Raw genomic sequence first — 15247 nt, 5'->3', positions numbered from 1 at the left:
ATGATATGTAACTTTGTTCTGTATTTTTCAACTCTCCTATAAGTGTGTTATCATATTTTCATTATTTAAAAAATCAAAAATTTAAAAAATGAGGAAAGTGTATATAGATGTTGAACAGCAAGAGTGGAGCTGCAACAAAGTTAATTCTTTTCCTCTTTTGGCTCTCCACTCTCTGAGCTCATTCCAAAAATTGGAAAATCCATTATTATGTGAGTCTTAATAAGAGGGCAAGACCTGTTAGTTCAAGGACACAGGATCCAAACTCTGCCAGCCAGATGACCTGCTCTGCTCAGAAGTTTGAATGTGAGGCCAGGACACAAACAGTTGGGATCAGTTTAGAGTTCTTTCCCATGGAGACGCTGGTAGCATCAAGTGGCGGCAGCCTGAGTAATGGTCCAGGATCAAGCGATGATGGCATCCAAGTCAAGCTGTTCCTAAGATGTGACTGGGTCATACTCCCAGAGCTCCGAGGCCTCCCAGGTGGCACAGTCCACCTGCCGATGCAGGAGACGGATCTGACCCCTGGGTCGGGAAGATGCTCTGGAGAAGGGAATGGCAGCCCACTCCCAAGACCTCTAGTTTTCTGGGATCCAGCCCATTTTCAAGCTGATTCTTCACAGACCCTATGAGCTCCCTGATAACCCTCCATTAAATTCTTTGTCTAAGCAAACTGGAGTTGGACGCTGTTGTCTGCAACTGTGCATCTAGCTAGCTCTTCCCTTTTCTTCTGAGCTCTTTCCTTTTTTTCTCGTGGTGATGGGCAGGGCAGATGCTAGGACTAACTCTAGTTAGCTCTCATATTATCTACCGGAAAGAGGCAGCTTTGAGAAGGACTGGACACAGCATAGGTCATCCACAACAATATCCCCTTTATTGGTATTAATCACAGTTATGAGGTCTTGTCCATCAGAAAGAAGTCTGCATTATATAGAACTCTGTTACAAAGACTTTTAAAAACATCTATATGCCAACCACCAAACCAATGAATCTCCACCAATCAAACTTCTGAATGTGTCTTCAATGTTGATCATCAGTGCTCTGGAAGAAGGTACATAGATCCAGCACAGGGCATTCCCAGAACAGTGTATCCACCCTTGGAAGTGATGAGATATGTCAACCTGGGGTGGGCCTTGACCACACAATGCCTTAAAACCTGGCTCTTGGGTTGCCTGCCTTGTCAGCAGAACCCACTCAAGGTCCCCTGTGCGCCTTGGACCAGCGAGGACGGCAGGCCTCAGCTATGTTTGAAGTAGACAAGATATGCCACCCCTGCAGGAGAAGCTGTGTGTATATATCAGGGAGTAGACTGGCTTCAAGTCTCATTCAAATCTCATTCTTTAGGGGTCATTTTAGAACAATGACTTGGCTAAAATTTACTTTAAAGGGGAAATGTAAAAAATACCTCTTGTTATTCTACCCTTCTTCCTGTCTCATCCTGAGTTTTCTGACTAAAATCCAGTAAAACTGCTTAGGAGGTCTGAGTCAGGTTACAAATTACCAAATAGTCAAAGGAGGAGGACCCAGTCTTATATTCACTTAGACGAGCTTCAGTGACTCCCTCAGAAAGTAAATGAAGGGGTTGAGTTCCAGCACTTTGCTGGTGTCCCCAAGGCTCTTAGAAAAATGAAGGCTAAAAGCTTATGAAAACACACGTCTGGGGGACTTGGAGACCCTGGCAGAATGAGTTGCTCTTGGAATCTAGAGAGAGCTGAGCTCTCGAATCAGAGTGCCACTCTGTCCTTGGTTCACATGGCTCACTGTGCATCCACAGTTGTCCTGATTCCCTTAACTTCGACAGTGCCAATCTTTGCCGTCAGAAAAAGAGAAAAAGAAAAGACCAGCTGATTTTCTTCCCTTCGTCTGCGCCTCCTTCCGTGCAGCATCCCCCGTGGGGGAGAAAGAGGAAGGTGTGTTCCGCCCTGGGTTGCTTTGTCCATGATGCTCCTGTTCCAGTCTTGATGGACAGAGGGTCAGTGGTAAAAGAGCAGGAAGGACGGATAAGAGCTGTCCTGGCCTTTCTGAGTCACTAGGCAAAGATGCTTAGGAGACTTCTCTCTTGCTTCTAGAGGTGACCTTGAGGAACTTGTGTTAAGTCTAGCGAGGGCGACTGAAGGTACAAAAGATTTCCCTGATCTGCGTGTCCGTGGTTATGCCATTGAAGAAAGATTCTACGTAGTGGCCAAGCAAAAATCTGTAGTTCTGGGCCTGCTTGAAATTCCAAATAAAACCACTATCTCCCTCAAAAGAAATCTAAAAAGTGTCATATTTTAATCAGAGTCAATCAAGGTAATGAGATGAAAAAGGAGAAGAAGGAAAACGTTTGGATGTGAAGAAAAGAGGCTGGTCCTGCCGAAGCCAACGGTGGCCGTCTCCTCGTGCTGACGTTCCTGGGGTCCGAAGCATCTCGGCACTAGCCCAGACCGACGTCCAACGACATCATCACCACGAAGCCCAGGATGGAGGCCCAGGACGCCAGTTTGCCGTTACCACTAAGAGGGAAGGAAAGGCAGAGGGTGAGACCTCGATGCAGCGTGGGACAGCGTCCAAGCTGACAGCATCCTCCAGTGTCCAGTTCCTGGGGAAACACACCACTCCTGTTCATAATAATAGTAACAACAACAATATTGACTTGGGGTTAACAGATACACACTACTATATATACAACAGATAAACAGCAAGGACCTACTGTAGGGCACAGGGAACTATATTCAACATCTCATAACAACCTGCAATGAAAAGAATCTGAGGGACGTCCCCAGAGGTCCAGTGGTTAAGATGCTATCACCCAAAGCAGGGTGTGCAGGTTCGATCCTTGGTTGGGGAACTAAGATCCCACACACTACAGGGTACAGCCAAAAATTAAAATAAATAAAATAAATTTGGCTTAAAAAAACTTAAAAAAAGAAAACCCAAAAAAGAATATATAAATATGTAAAAATGAATCACTCTGCTGTACACTTGAAACCAATACAACATTGTAAATTAACTATATTTCAATAAAAAGTAGTAATATTGACAAGCATGCCTGCTAAGTCGCTTCAGTCGTGTCTGACTCTTTGCGACCCCGTGAACTGAAGCCCGCCAGGCTCCTCTGTCCATGGGATTCTCCAGGCAAGAACACTGGAGTGGGCTGCCATGCCCTCCTCCAGGGGATCCTTCAGATCCAGGGATCGAACCTGTGTCTTTTATGTCTCCTGTATAGGCAGGCAGATTCTTTACCACTAGTGCCACCTGGGAAGTCCCCAATAATGACAAGTAACATTTCGTAGGGCTTACTATGGTGGTTCAGATGGTAAAGAAGCTGCTTGCAAAGCAGGAGACCTGAGTTTGATCCCTGCGTTGGGAAGATTCCCTGGAGAAGGGCATGGGAACCCACTACAGTACTTTTGCCTGGAAATTTCATGGACAGAGGAGCCTGGCAGTCTACTCTCCATGCGGTTGCAAAGAGTTGGACACGACTGAGCGACTAACTCTACATGCCAGGTAAACTAACTCATGTAAACCCTGAGGGCCGACAGATGAGGTCAGTTCTGTCATCATCCCCATTTTCCTGGTGAGAAAACGGAGGTGTGGAGAAGTGACTTTCTCAAGGTCACCTTGAGGGCTCAGGAATCCATGCTTGAATAATAAAGAGCGGCAGTGACTTTCTGAAGACATTATGTCACCTGACCTTGTAAACCAGCCTCAAAATCATTCTGCTAGGAAAACCGAAAGGAAATAAAGGCAGGGATCCGCCCCCCCCCCCCCAAAACACCTGGCCTATAGCTGACAATGAAGACCTGGAGGGCAGCTGTGGTCAACATTGTGGAGCTCACCTCCCCCCTTTCCAGCCCCAGTGAAATCTAGAGAGACAGAGATAGAGAGAGAATATACAAAGCAGTGTTCTGTGTCTTTGGGGGTGGAGGGCGGGGCTTGATATCAGGTCCTCCGACTCTCCACCCCGTTACTCCTCTTTCTGTTTCAAAGAAGCCAGTCGAGGAGAGGGTGGAGATGACCTTGGGAAGGGGCCTGAAGAGGTGGAGGTGAAGGAAAGAGGGGCCAATAAAGGCAGGGCAGATGCTGGGGGCGGGGCTGGGATGGAGACCAGGCCGGGTGGGGCGGGGCGGCTCTCACCTGATCTGGGCCTCGGGGATGATGTCATCCATAATCACGTAGACCATGGCGCCGGCAGCAAAGGCCAGCGCGTAAGGCAGGATGGGCTCGGCCAGCACCACCGCGAAGGCGCCGAAGACCCCGGCCAGAGGCTCCACCATGCCGCTGAGCTGCCCGTACCTAGGAGAGAACAGACGCGTCCCCACGGGGAGGCTCGGGCGGACACCCCGCGTGCTCCGCGGGCTGCCTCGGCTCTGCAAAAGGGATGCATTGTCCTCCACGTCAGATCCTGCATCGCTGGGCAAAACCACCTCATTGTGTGTTGTTTTTACTAACACCACCTCTGTCTGCTTTCCCAGCTCCCTATTATTACACAGTCACCGTAGACACCCCCTCCCAGGTTTATTTTAGAGTTTTAAGTTTCCCACATTGTCTTCTTAAAATAACAGCCTTATTGAGATAGAATTCGCCTACCTACGGAATGGCGAATGGCGCACCCACTGAATGTGTACAGTTCAGTGGTTTTCAGTGTATTCATGAGGTTGGGCAACAATTTCCACATGATCCAATTCCAGACCGTTTCCATTACCCCCCAAAACAAACCTCATACCCACTGGCAGCCACTCCCTGTTCCTCCCTACCCCCATCCCCTGACCACCGCTAATCTACTTTTTGTCTCTAGGGATTTACCCTCTCTGGATGTTTGCTATAAATGGAGTCAGACAATGGGTGATCCTTTTTACTGGCTTATTTCACTAAGCACCCGGTTTTCAAGGTGCATCCCTGTTGTAACAAGTGGACTTCATCCCTTTGATGATTGCACAATATCCCATTGTATGGACACACCACATGTTACACCGCCAGCCGGTCACCAGCTGAGGGCTACGTTGTCCTCTGAAGGCTAGGACACTGACGGGGAGGAGTGGGGCAGACACTTCCCAAGGACTTGGGTGGTGCTTGGTGTGTTGGGGGTTCCGGCCACAACGGCACCCCTTCTGAAGGAGCCACACCCGCCGACCCCTGCCCACAAGGTGGACCTACCTGGCCAGGTATAGAGTGAGGGCCTCTCCCCACAAACTCCCCTCCTTGGATTAAGGTGAGATTTTTCCTTTGGAAAACACCCTTTATCTGAGCTCAAGGGTGTCTGGAGGCTGGAATCCCATGAGCTCTATTAAAACAGCAGCCCCCACGAGCCCTGAGAATTCGGTGCCCAGAGATAAGCCCGCACCTGAGCCCCATGGCTGAGTCCCACCAGTAAGAGACACCTGTATGGGCTGATCATCAGTACACAAGGTGCTGGGACATCTTTCCTCCTGTCCTCTCTGTGGGCATCTGGCTCTGAGCCCCAGTCCTTTCATCTGTAAAATGGGGGTGAGGGACAACCTCTCCTCCCGCCCCCCCCCCCCCCAGAGGACAGGCTAGGACTGTGAATTCCCAGCACCCAGCCCCTGCTTCCCCTGACCAGGAACAGATGGAGGGCGTGGGGGAGACACCGTCTGCACCGCAGCATCCTCGAAGGAGCCATTGCTTCCTGCTCCGCGCTTGCATGCTCGGAGCACCATCTGCAGCTCTTGAGCGTGTCCAGTTTTAAACAGAAACTTTCATCTCAGGGTCTGGACACTGACCACAGGCGCCCTCTTCCCGCCCCTCTGCAGCCCCAGACCTTCTGTATGAATGACACTCACGGCTCTCAGGCGTAGGGAACTGACATTTGAAAAAAATCTCTAGGGTCATCGTGCTCTGTCCTTCCCTCAAAAGCTCTGTTCCGTCATCTCCCACAACAGAGGAAGAGATGATAATGACGGAAATAAAGTGACTAAAGTATATCCAAGAACTTATAAGTCATAAGCCCCTATAAAACAGAAGCTGCTTTTTATCTGTTGTTAGCAGTCCTGTAAAGCTCTCAGCAAACATTCTAGAGTGGCAACTGCTTTCACCAAGAGGCGTCCTGAGGCTTGGGGCCCTGTGGGCAGAAGAAACGGCAGCCTTGGCACCACCACATGATGAGCTGATTATCTGACACCTTGGGCCCCCGGCCCCCTCCTCGGAAGCCTGGGGACGCACCTTACAGGTCACTGAAAAGGTAAAAGTTGGAGACAGACTGGAAAGCCCTTTGTTTAGTCACTCAGTTGTGTCTCTTTGCAACCCCATGGACTGTAGCTCACCAGGATCCTCTGTCCATGGGATTCTCCAGCAAGAATACTGGAGTGAGCTGCCATTTCCTCCTCTAGGGGATCTTCCTGACCCAGGGATCGAACCTGCGTCTCCTGCATTGGCAGGCGGGTTCTTTCCCACTGAGCCACCTGGGAAGCCCTTTGGGGATTATGAAAACATCAAGCGTGAGCACCGCGGGCTTCACTGGCCCAGGTGCTGCTGAGAGAACCGTGGTCCTCACCTCAACAAGGGTCATGACGGGAGCTGATGTGATGACCCCTGGGGACAGACTGGGGTGAGTGAGCCCACCCAGGGCTGTGACAGGGCCCGTGGACGGCAGAGCTGCCTCGGGTCTTCCCACCAGCAGGGGAGAAAACCCCACCCTGAGTGGGCGTGGCTATCCCTGGAGGGCTTTTGAAAATAGGAAACACGGCTGGTCCTGGGGGCTGAAGGTCAAGGGATGAGCCTTGGGGGTGCAGGACCCAACCAGATGGCCGGTGCTTCCGGAAGCTCCAGGTTCACTTCCGGGCCGGAAGAGGTTAAACTCCAGGTTTACTTCCGGGAGGGAAGAGGTTGCTCTCGAAGAGAGAAGCCGGCGGGAGGATTGCCCTGAGCGCCACCGCAGACCCGGCCCTGGCCCCTGATGCCGATGTTTGTAGCACTTACCAGAAGGCTCTCCAGGTGGAGAATCCAGCCCCTCGCAAGGGCAGGCTGACAGCGAGGCCCTCCGGGAAGTTCTGGATCCCAATTCCAAGGGCTAAATTCCTGAAAGACCAAGGAGGCGCGTGAAAGGTGGACGTCCAGAGCGGAGCACCCAGAGGGACGGGTGCCCCTGGCCTCTGAGCAACGCCCTCCTTTGGCGTCAGAGGTGCGGGTAGATCCCTGTGACGGGTGAAGGATGGGGAAGGGCTAGAGCGAAGAGGAGGGGGATGAGGATCCTCCCCACTTCAAGCTGCCCCGGGTCTCTGGAGCCGCTCCGGGCTGACGGACATTACAGCACAGCTCGGGGCGCACTGGCTGGGTGTCAGGAGAACCCGCGTCCACCACTTACCCACACGGCTCTTCACAAACCACCTCACTTCCACACCTCAGACCCTCGTGTGGAACACGGAAGGGGTCACGTGGGGATGACGACATCCACCATGAGGGGCTGTCCTCACCCAGTGACCTGATTCCCTGCCTCTATGGGGTGGTCTTCCCTTACGGCCTGAAGATGGACAGGTCACATTTGTGTTGAGAAACAACTTCAGAAACGGGATGAGGAGGTTCGGCCACAGACTGTGATGGGGACACAGATCAGGGGCTGGGCTGGGCTTCCTCACGGCCTCCGCAAGCCGGGCTGCAGCTAACACTGCACTTCTGGTGACCCTCTGCCCTCCTGCCTGGGCTCTGTGAATTGGTCATTTGGTTGTAGCCAAGCCTGGAGAGCCTGCTTTGCACCCAGAGCAGGCATTGGAGTGGAAGGGAGGGAGAAACAGAAAGAGACGGGACAAAGGTACTCCATGACCCTTGGGGGAAACCCCCAGCCACCCACATACACTAGGAGCCCTCATTCCACAGGCAGCCAACTACTGCAGCGAAACTGAATGTCCACTGGCAGAAGATGGAACGGCACAACAGGGGGGAAAGCGGGTCAGGCTGAATGCAACGGGAAGGCAGTCTTAGGGTGCCTCCCCAGACGAGACTGTACCCCGGCTGGACAGGTTCGCAGGGCAGCCCTTCCACCAGGGCTCATCTGGTCACTGAAGGTCTCCAGGGTTTGAGATGTGGATGCCATTTGGCAGGCAGTGCTGGGACGTGGCCCGAGGGAGTCGTGAATGGACTGGAGGAGAAAGGGAAACACCGCCGTTCCTTGGCTTTCTGGTCAGTTTGCTCATGTCCGTCCACCTTGCTGCCGGTGGGAATCCGGTCATCAGCTCTGGACAGTGGCCAGGGAGTGCTGTCAGCCAGCAGCCGGCTGCACCCTCAGCCCACTCAGCCATCCGGTGACGCAGCAGTGAAGCATCTGCCGGCTGATGCAGGAGACGCGGCTTCGATCGCTGGGTTGGGAAGATCTCCCGGAGAAGGAAATGGCAACCCCTTCCAGTTTCCTTGCCTGGAAAATTCCACGGACTGAGGAGCCCGGCAGACTACAGTTTATGGGGTTGCAAAGTTGGACACGACTGAGCAACTGAACACACACATCCATACAACAAGGTTTTTTTCAATGAGGAAGGTCAAGGTGCCTGTCCAGCTCTCACATCCCCTGTCTGAGGGCACTCTGCGGCTGGCTCGTGGTCCCAGGCCATCATCCATCCCCCTCGTCCACAGGCAGGCACAGGACTCACCCCAGACCTAGCCAGGGAGGGAGTGGCTGCCTCCTGTCGCCAGTGAGTCAGATGTGGGGCTCCGTCTGTTCAAAGTCCTCCCCATGACTTGGGCCTGACTGCAGCCATCGGCCAGGCGGGCAGACTGTGGAACCTCCTCCTCTACACCCTGCCTGGGAGCCACCATCCTGATAAGCAGCACAGAAACCCCATTCTTCTACGCCCGGCCGGCTGTATTCCCGGGGCCCTGCCCCATCTCTGGCACGGGGCTGGCAGCCCAACCAGGTACCGCACCCTCGGGATCCTGCTAGCACCATGGATTCGCTCCCGAGTGCAGCTGGGCTCCTTCAGCCACAGCACGGGCTGGACCACAGTGGCTCTGCCCTCCCCACCTTTGTAGCCATCCCTTCTTAACCTGGCTGCCCTCTGTATACACACGTCAGGGCATCAGGTTCCCGTGGACGCTGTGTCCTGGGCACCTGTGGGGGTGACCCAATGGAAAGGTTCAGTCCCCTCCACACTCTCTCTTCTGCTTCTCCACTTGCATCAGTTCAGAAATTAACCAACCCCCCCCCCCCCCGGCCCCGCACCCGCCCACACCAGGGGGAGATTCTGAAGAATGATGGGGTCAGGCACTGGGTCTGTAGACTTGAGGAATGTGCTAACAGTGTTGAGAGCCACTGGCCTAAGAAGTCATCAAAAGGGATGCTGATGGTGAGGATGGTGGCCACGCCCACCTCCATCTCAGGAGCCCCTGCCCTGCTGGGAGCCAAGGACACCAGGAGCCACTTGTGACTGCATCCATTGGCCTGCAGACTGGGGTGGGGGTGCTGGAGGGGATCCTGGGAAACGGCAGGAGCATCACAGGGGAGGGTCATCGAGGACAGAGGATGCGTGGACAAAAATGATGGGGGAGCTTCCCTGGGGCTCAGTGGTGAAGAGCCCGCCTGCCAATGCAGGGGACACTGGTCTGATCTCCGATCAGGGAAGACCCCACGTGCTGTGGGACAGCTAAGCCCGTGCGCCACCACTACTGAGCCTGTGCTTTGGAGCCTGTGCGTCCAAACTACGAGCCTGAACACCCTGGAAACTGCTCTGCCGCAAGAGGGTGTTTGCCGCTCAGTTGTGTTCAACTCTTTGCAGTCCCTGGACTGCAGCCCGCCAGGTTCCTCTGTCCATGGGATTCTCCAGGCAAGAATGCTGGAGCGGGTAGCCATTTCCTCCTGCAGGGGATCTTCCCCACCCAGGGATCGAACCTGTGTCTCCTGCATTGCAAGCGGATTCTTTACCATCTGAGCCCCCAGGGAAGCCCAGAGAAGCAAGAGAAGGCACCACCATAAGACCTTGCACCGCCGCTAGAGAAAAGGCAACGCAGCAGTGAAGACCCAACACAGGCAAAAATAGAAGTGACAGAGGATCACGGCCTCCATGTGTCCAGGTGCGAAGGAGAAGTGGGGAAGCCAGGGCCCCTCCCTCAGGGCTGACTTGGGAGCAGCGGGGACCTAGGCTGGCCAGCGGGGACGGGACACCGTGAAAGTGTCCACAGCCCGGTGATCTTTCTGACCTCACACGAATTCCTCCTCCAGCTCACGCTCCTCACCCTTCCGGATTCTGTGACCTCCGAGTCAGAGCCAAGGCTGGAGATAGCGGCTGGCAGCCAGTGGGGACTCGCTTTTCAGTAGTGACTCCAGAATCCAGCCCTGGGCCCCAGCCACGTGGGAGAGCTCACACACACACACGGAACACGGAGATGTCAGGAAGGGCCCCACATCTTCCAGGAGTTTACAGTCTAATGGAGGATGAAGAGACCCACTTACAAATGACTCCAGGACAGCATCTGGCCAAAGGCCATGAAGAAAGCACAAAGCCCATGGAGAGAAATGATTCTGGCCGAGAAAGGGAATCTGGGAATCCTTCCTGGAGAAGGTGACATTCAAGGTGCACTTTGAAGGATGGGGAGCCTTTCAGTAGCTAGAGAGAGATGGGGAGGTGCTTTTCCATCAGGAAGAATGGGCAATGTAAGCAAGTGTGAGATTTTAGGGCAGGGCAGTCCAGGCCTACCCTTCTCTCCCCCACCCCAATTTAAAGCCACAGGGCACAAACAAGAACAGAAAATGCTCTGGAGTCATGGCCCATCTCTCCTTGGCATCATCTTCTAAGACTTCTCCCCATGCAGCTAAGCTTGCTGGCTCTTCAGGACAAAGCCTCAGCTCCGCCCCAGTGGTCTCCCCAAGGGCCAAGCCTGAGGTTCCATCCCAGGGTCTCCACCCATGTCTGGAGGCTGACCCCTATGCTGAATGAGAACCTTGGAGAGGTTTCCCTTGAAATCCATGCCTTAGCCGTCTCCACTCAAACCTTTCACTTAAGAATGTTCCTGGTGGTCCTTTGGTTAAGACTCTGAGAGCTTTCACTGTGGAGGGTGCCAGTTTGATCCCTAGTCAGGGAACTAAAATCTGGCTTGCCAGGTGGCCAAAAAAACCAAAATCCTCTGGCCTTGAACTTGGGGAAAGCTCTCGGCAAGTGTCGGCAGCAGCACAGACCCTGTTGTAGCAACCTGCGGCCGAAACCGGCTTGTCTCTCGTTACCACGCCCATTGGAGGGAGACTAAGGTCCTCCGGCTAGAACAAAAGCGCTGATAATCATCTCTGCCCATTTATGGAGTGTTACTAAATGTCGGGCATGGTTGGAAGCATTTTGCATGTGGTGACATGCTCCGTACTTGCAGCTACCTCCTAAGTGTCTTCCACCACCGTCACCCCCATTTCACAGATGGGGAAACTGATGCACAAGGGGGTCAGGTGAGGTGTCCCCAGGGTGACCAGCTGGGAAGTGACAGAGGGGACCCGCACCCACGGCTCCATATGTCTCTCATCTTCTGGGCCTCAGGCAGACCCGTCAGAACATCCCGGAGAGAGATGATTATCTGGGCTCCAGGCCCCAGCGGAGGAGAAGGTGCTGCCTTGTGCCTCCTGGACCAGTGAGCTGGGGCTCTGGCTCACTCTGGCAGTCCAGGAGCGAAGGCCTGATGGGGGTGATGTTAGCCACAGACCTCCAGGTAGGGGGGTCAGAACGTCCCACCTACAGCTGGCTTCTCCTCGACCTGCCGCTCTGGATGTTGGGGACCCATTCCTTGCTGTGAGCGCGCATCTGGGGCACTGCAGGGTAACCAGCAGCATCCCTGGCCTCTGCTCACCAGATGCCAACATCCTCCCTTCAGTCGTGACAATTAGGAACACGTGCAGACGCTGCAAAACGTCCCCTGTTGAGAACCACGGACCAAAGTGAGCAAGCTTAGGTGAACCTGCTTTCTCCTCAAATAACTGAACGTCTGAAACTGCCAGACTGAACAAGAAAACCGCCCGACCGTGTGCATCTTATTTGAGAATTGCCAGGCTCAGTGGAGTGGGCTCTCCTAGGAACGTTAGCTGCAGCAAGACAGATTCCTGGGATTCAAGGTAAAAGCAACACCTGAGCACCACTGGGGCCCTGATTCCTTGTCCCGGAGGCAGTGACTTCAGAACTGCGGCACTGCATGATTCTGGGGGCACACTGTGTTCTCAGCGAATAGCGCCCCCTGGAGTTGTGCAGTGGGACATTCCTGCGTGAACCCCAAGCACAGACTATGCTCAGTATAGGGGTTACTTTGGCCTTCCTGGTGGTAAAGAATCCACTTGCCAGTGCAGGAGACACGGGTTCGATCCCTGGGACGGGAAGAGCCCCTGGAGAAGGAAATGGCAATCCGCTCCAGTATTCTTGCCTGGAGAATCCCACGGACAGAGGAGCCTGGTGGGCTGCAGTCCGTGGGGTCACGAAGAGTCAGACAGGACTTAGCGACTGAACACAAAGAGGTTATTTCTGGGGCTGCAGGCGAGGCCTCCTGGGGAAACGGTGGAGAGAGTCACGGGTTTCTCTGAAAACTGGCAAGTGAGCCTCCTTGCAGCCCGCAGACCAGCTCTTCGGGCTATGTTCTCTGGCCGGCTGATTATGAAAGGAGACCGGCATATTCCTGACAAGCCCTGCTTCACCTCGGCTTTCAGATCCTCCCAGGAGTGATGAGCGTGTGTGTTCTTGCGTGGCAGGCCCTTACATACGGGGGTGATTGTTATCGTCCTGCTGTGAAAGGCCTGATTGTTCAGGCTCGGCAGTGACGTCACCGGCTTCCCACTCGGGCTGCCTGTCGAGGTGTTTGATGAGCCTGCAGGTGGGAAGGGGCTGGGTGCTCCCCGCAGGCCCTACCTGCTCGGTGGAGCTGGCTTAGCACGCAAGGGATCTTCCCCCACCCCTCCTTTCTGTTCTGGGAGGCTTACTGCTACGGGCCGGAGCGACAAGATGACCCATCGGTTCCCTTCAAGTCAGCTGCCCTCCCTGAAGAGGGCGGGGAGGAGCCCCAGGAAGTCAAGCCACAAGGCAGGGTGGTGTCGGCGAGTGATTCAGGCCACCCCTGCGCCCTGCTCCTTGTCAGAAGCCAGAGGAGCCTACAGCTGGCTAGGCGAGCTCTGCTCCCCAAGAGATGCCTCGGGGACCTGGACCAGCTAAGGCTCCCAGCCAGTAAGCCAAGCGTACACACAGGACAGGTGTGAGGCTGCCCTGCTCTTGTCGTTCAGTCGCCAAGTCGTGTCTGACTCTTTTGTGACCCCCACGGACTGTAACCCACCAGGCTCCTCTGTCCACAGCATTTTCCAGGCAAGGATTCTGGAGTGGGTTACCATTTCCTTCTCCAGGGGATCTTCCCGACCCAGGGATCGAACCCACATCTCTTCCTTAGCAGGTGGACTCTACTGCTGAGGCACCAGGGAAGCCCCAAAATTCGTGTGACTCGCTTTGTCGCAGGGGCCTGGTGTCTCTGAGATGTGCCTGCCTGTATGGAAACTGAACGCTTTCATCAAGCCAGGCTCCACATTTTAGAGGAGGGCTTGGGACTAAAACATTTTGCTTTTTCCAGCACACAAAATACCACTGCAAACCGCTATAACCTTTTCCAGCGTTTTGGCACCTTCTTCTAAAGGACTTTTTTTTTTAAGTGCCTTTATAAGCATCTATGATTTCTTGCACTCAGGAGGCATAAGTTCATTTTCTGTCCTGTAGACGTAGGAACCAAGGCCTAGAAAGGGACAGCCGGGGTCCCGCAGCTGGGGAAGCAGCACTGGATCCCAGGCCCTGTCCCCTCACCCCCCATCTCTCGGGGAGACGCAGGAAACGTGGCCAGTGACCCTGGGGAATCCCCACCATCTCGCCCTGGCGAACAAGTTCAGCCTCCTGACTGGGCTCTCTGCGTGTCCTGTGCCTCCAGAGTCCGTTCTCGGCATGTCCGCCGTGTCCGCCTGCCATGCTTCTCTGCTCAGAGCATCCCTGGGCAGCACACGGCCCTCGAAGGCAGAGTCCAGGTCCTCCCCACGGCCCCAGGGACCCATGAGCTGCCGCCCTCCCTCCCGCTCTGGCCTCTGCATCCACGGCTCCTCGCCGGGCTCTTCCCTCCGGTATCCCGCCTCCTCATCCTCAAACATGCCTGGCTACTCCCGCCTCAGGGCATTTCTAGTGGAACATTCTTTCTCAGGTATCTGTGGCTCATTTCTTCACCTTTTTTAAAGACTGAGCCAGAAACTTCTCTGGCCATGACTTTATTAAGTCTTTTTTTTTTTTTTTTCTTGTGTACTTGATCTCATCAGCTAGTTTCAGTTGCCAGGACTGATTCCATACAGTGATTGTAGGAGATGGACTGAGGTCACTTGGTCCTGCTCCATTTTGATGTGTCCTTTCTACTAAAAAAAAAAAAAAAAACGCTGGGGATACTCCCATGTGCCTTTAATGATATTTTTCTTTTTCTTTTTTTGGACAGCAACTCCTACCTTCTAAACTTCTGTATAATATACTTATTTTTTATGTCGATTGTTCATTTGCTACCTCCCAAAGCTCCAATATTTTGGCCACCTGATGCAAAGAGCCGACTCACTGGAAAAGACCCTGATGCTGGGGAAGATTGAGGGCAAGAGGAGAAGGGGATGACAGAGGATGAGATGGATGGATGGCATCACTGACTCAATGGACATGGGTTTGAGCAAACTCCGGGAGGCAGTGAAGGACGGGGACGTGCTGCAGTCCAAGGGGTCGCAGAGAGTTAGACATGACTGAGTGACTGGACAACATCTGACCTGGCATCAGAACAAGCTGGGAATCCTTGTCTGTCCCCAAGAACCTAGAAGAGTGCCAGGTGCACGCTGAGGAGACAGACCTGCGCACAGACACAGGCCCATGGGTTCTAGCAAAACCTGAGGTCTGGGTGGCTCCCAGCTGCAGGCAGTCAGTAGCCAGCGTGTCACGAACCCCTGGTCCCGTCTCCAGCTGTACAATAAGGGGGTTACCTGGGTGCCCCCAGGAGCTCTTTTCCAGACCCCCAAGCTTTGTGACTCCCACACAACGACGGCATTGTGGGTTGTCTGGATTCCGGGGGCTGCGGAGACAGGCCTCCGCCTTAGCCGAAGCTCACTTTCCTGCAGGCACACATCTGGGAAGCGCCAACCCCACACCATCGCGTTCCCCACATCTGGACAGCATAGACCAATCACGCAGAGAGGAAACTCCGAAAGGGCGGCCCAGCCAAAGCTGCCGCGCGGGCCAAATGAGAGAGAGGGGCTGAAAGGCTCCTTTCTTTTCCAGCCGCACGACAATCTCCCGGGCACGACCTTCGGGGCTGAATG

The 15247-nt window shown here is 54.1% G+C and overlaps 1 protein-coding gene across 10 annotated transcripts in view; it reads right to left on the bottom strand.

The window, feature by feature from the left end:
- Positions 1-847: 847 nt before the first annotated feature.
- Positions 848-15247, bottom strand: part of SLC39A11 (solute carrier family 39 member 11) — a 363731-nt gene continuing 349331 nt past the window's right edge. For all 10 annotated transcript variants that reach the window (XM_070480055.1, XM_070480054.1, XM_070480056.1 and 7 more), the window contains 3 exons: positions 6913-7011; positions 4114-4272; positions 848-2489 (listed from right to left, as the gene is read on the bottom strand). In XM_070480055.1, the coding sequence (XP_070336156.1) occupies positions 2411-2489; positions 4114-4272; positions 6913-7011 (337 nt within the window). In that variant the 3' untranslated portion in view covers positions 848-2410. The remainder of the gene's footprint in view (positions 2490-4113; positions 4273-6912; positions 7012-15247) is intronic.

This window comes from Odocoileus virginianus, chromosome 17 (genome assembly GCF_023699985.2).
Source record: "Odocoileus virginianus isolate 20LAN1187 ecotype Illinois chromosome 17, Ovbor_1.2, whole genome shotgun sequence".
Classification (NCBI taxonomy): Eukaryota; Metazoa; Chordata; class Mammalia; order Artiodactyla; family Cervidae; genus Odocoileus; species Odocoileus virginianus.
Note: the sequence above shows the minus strand (reverse complement) of the source record. Positions and strands in the feature narration are given on the sequence as shown.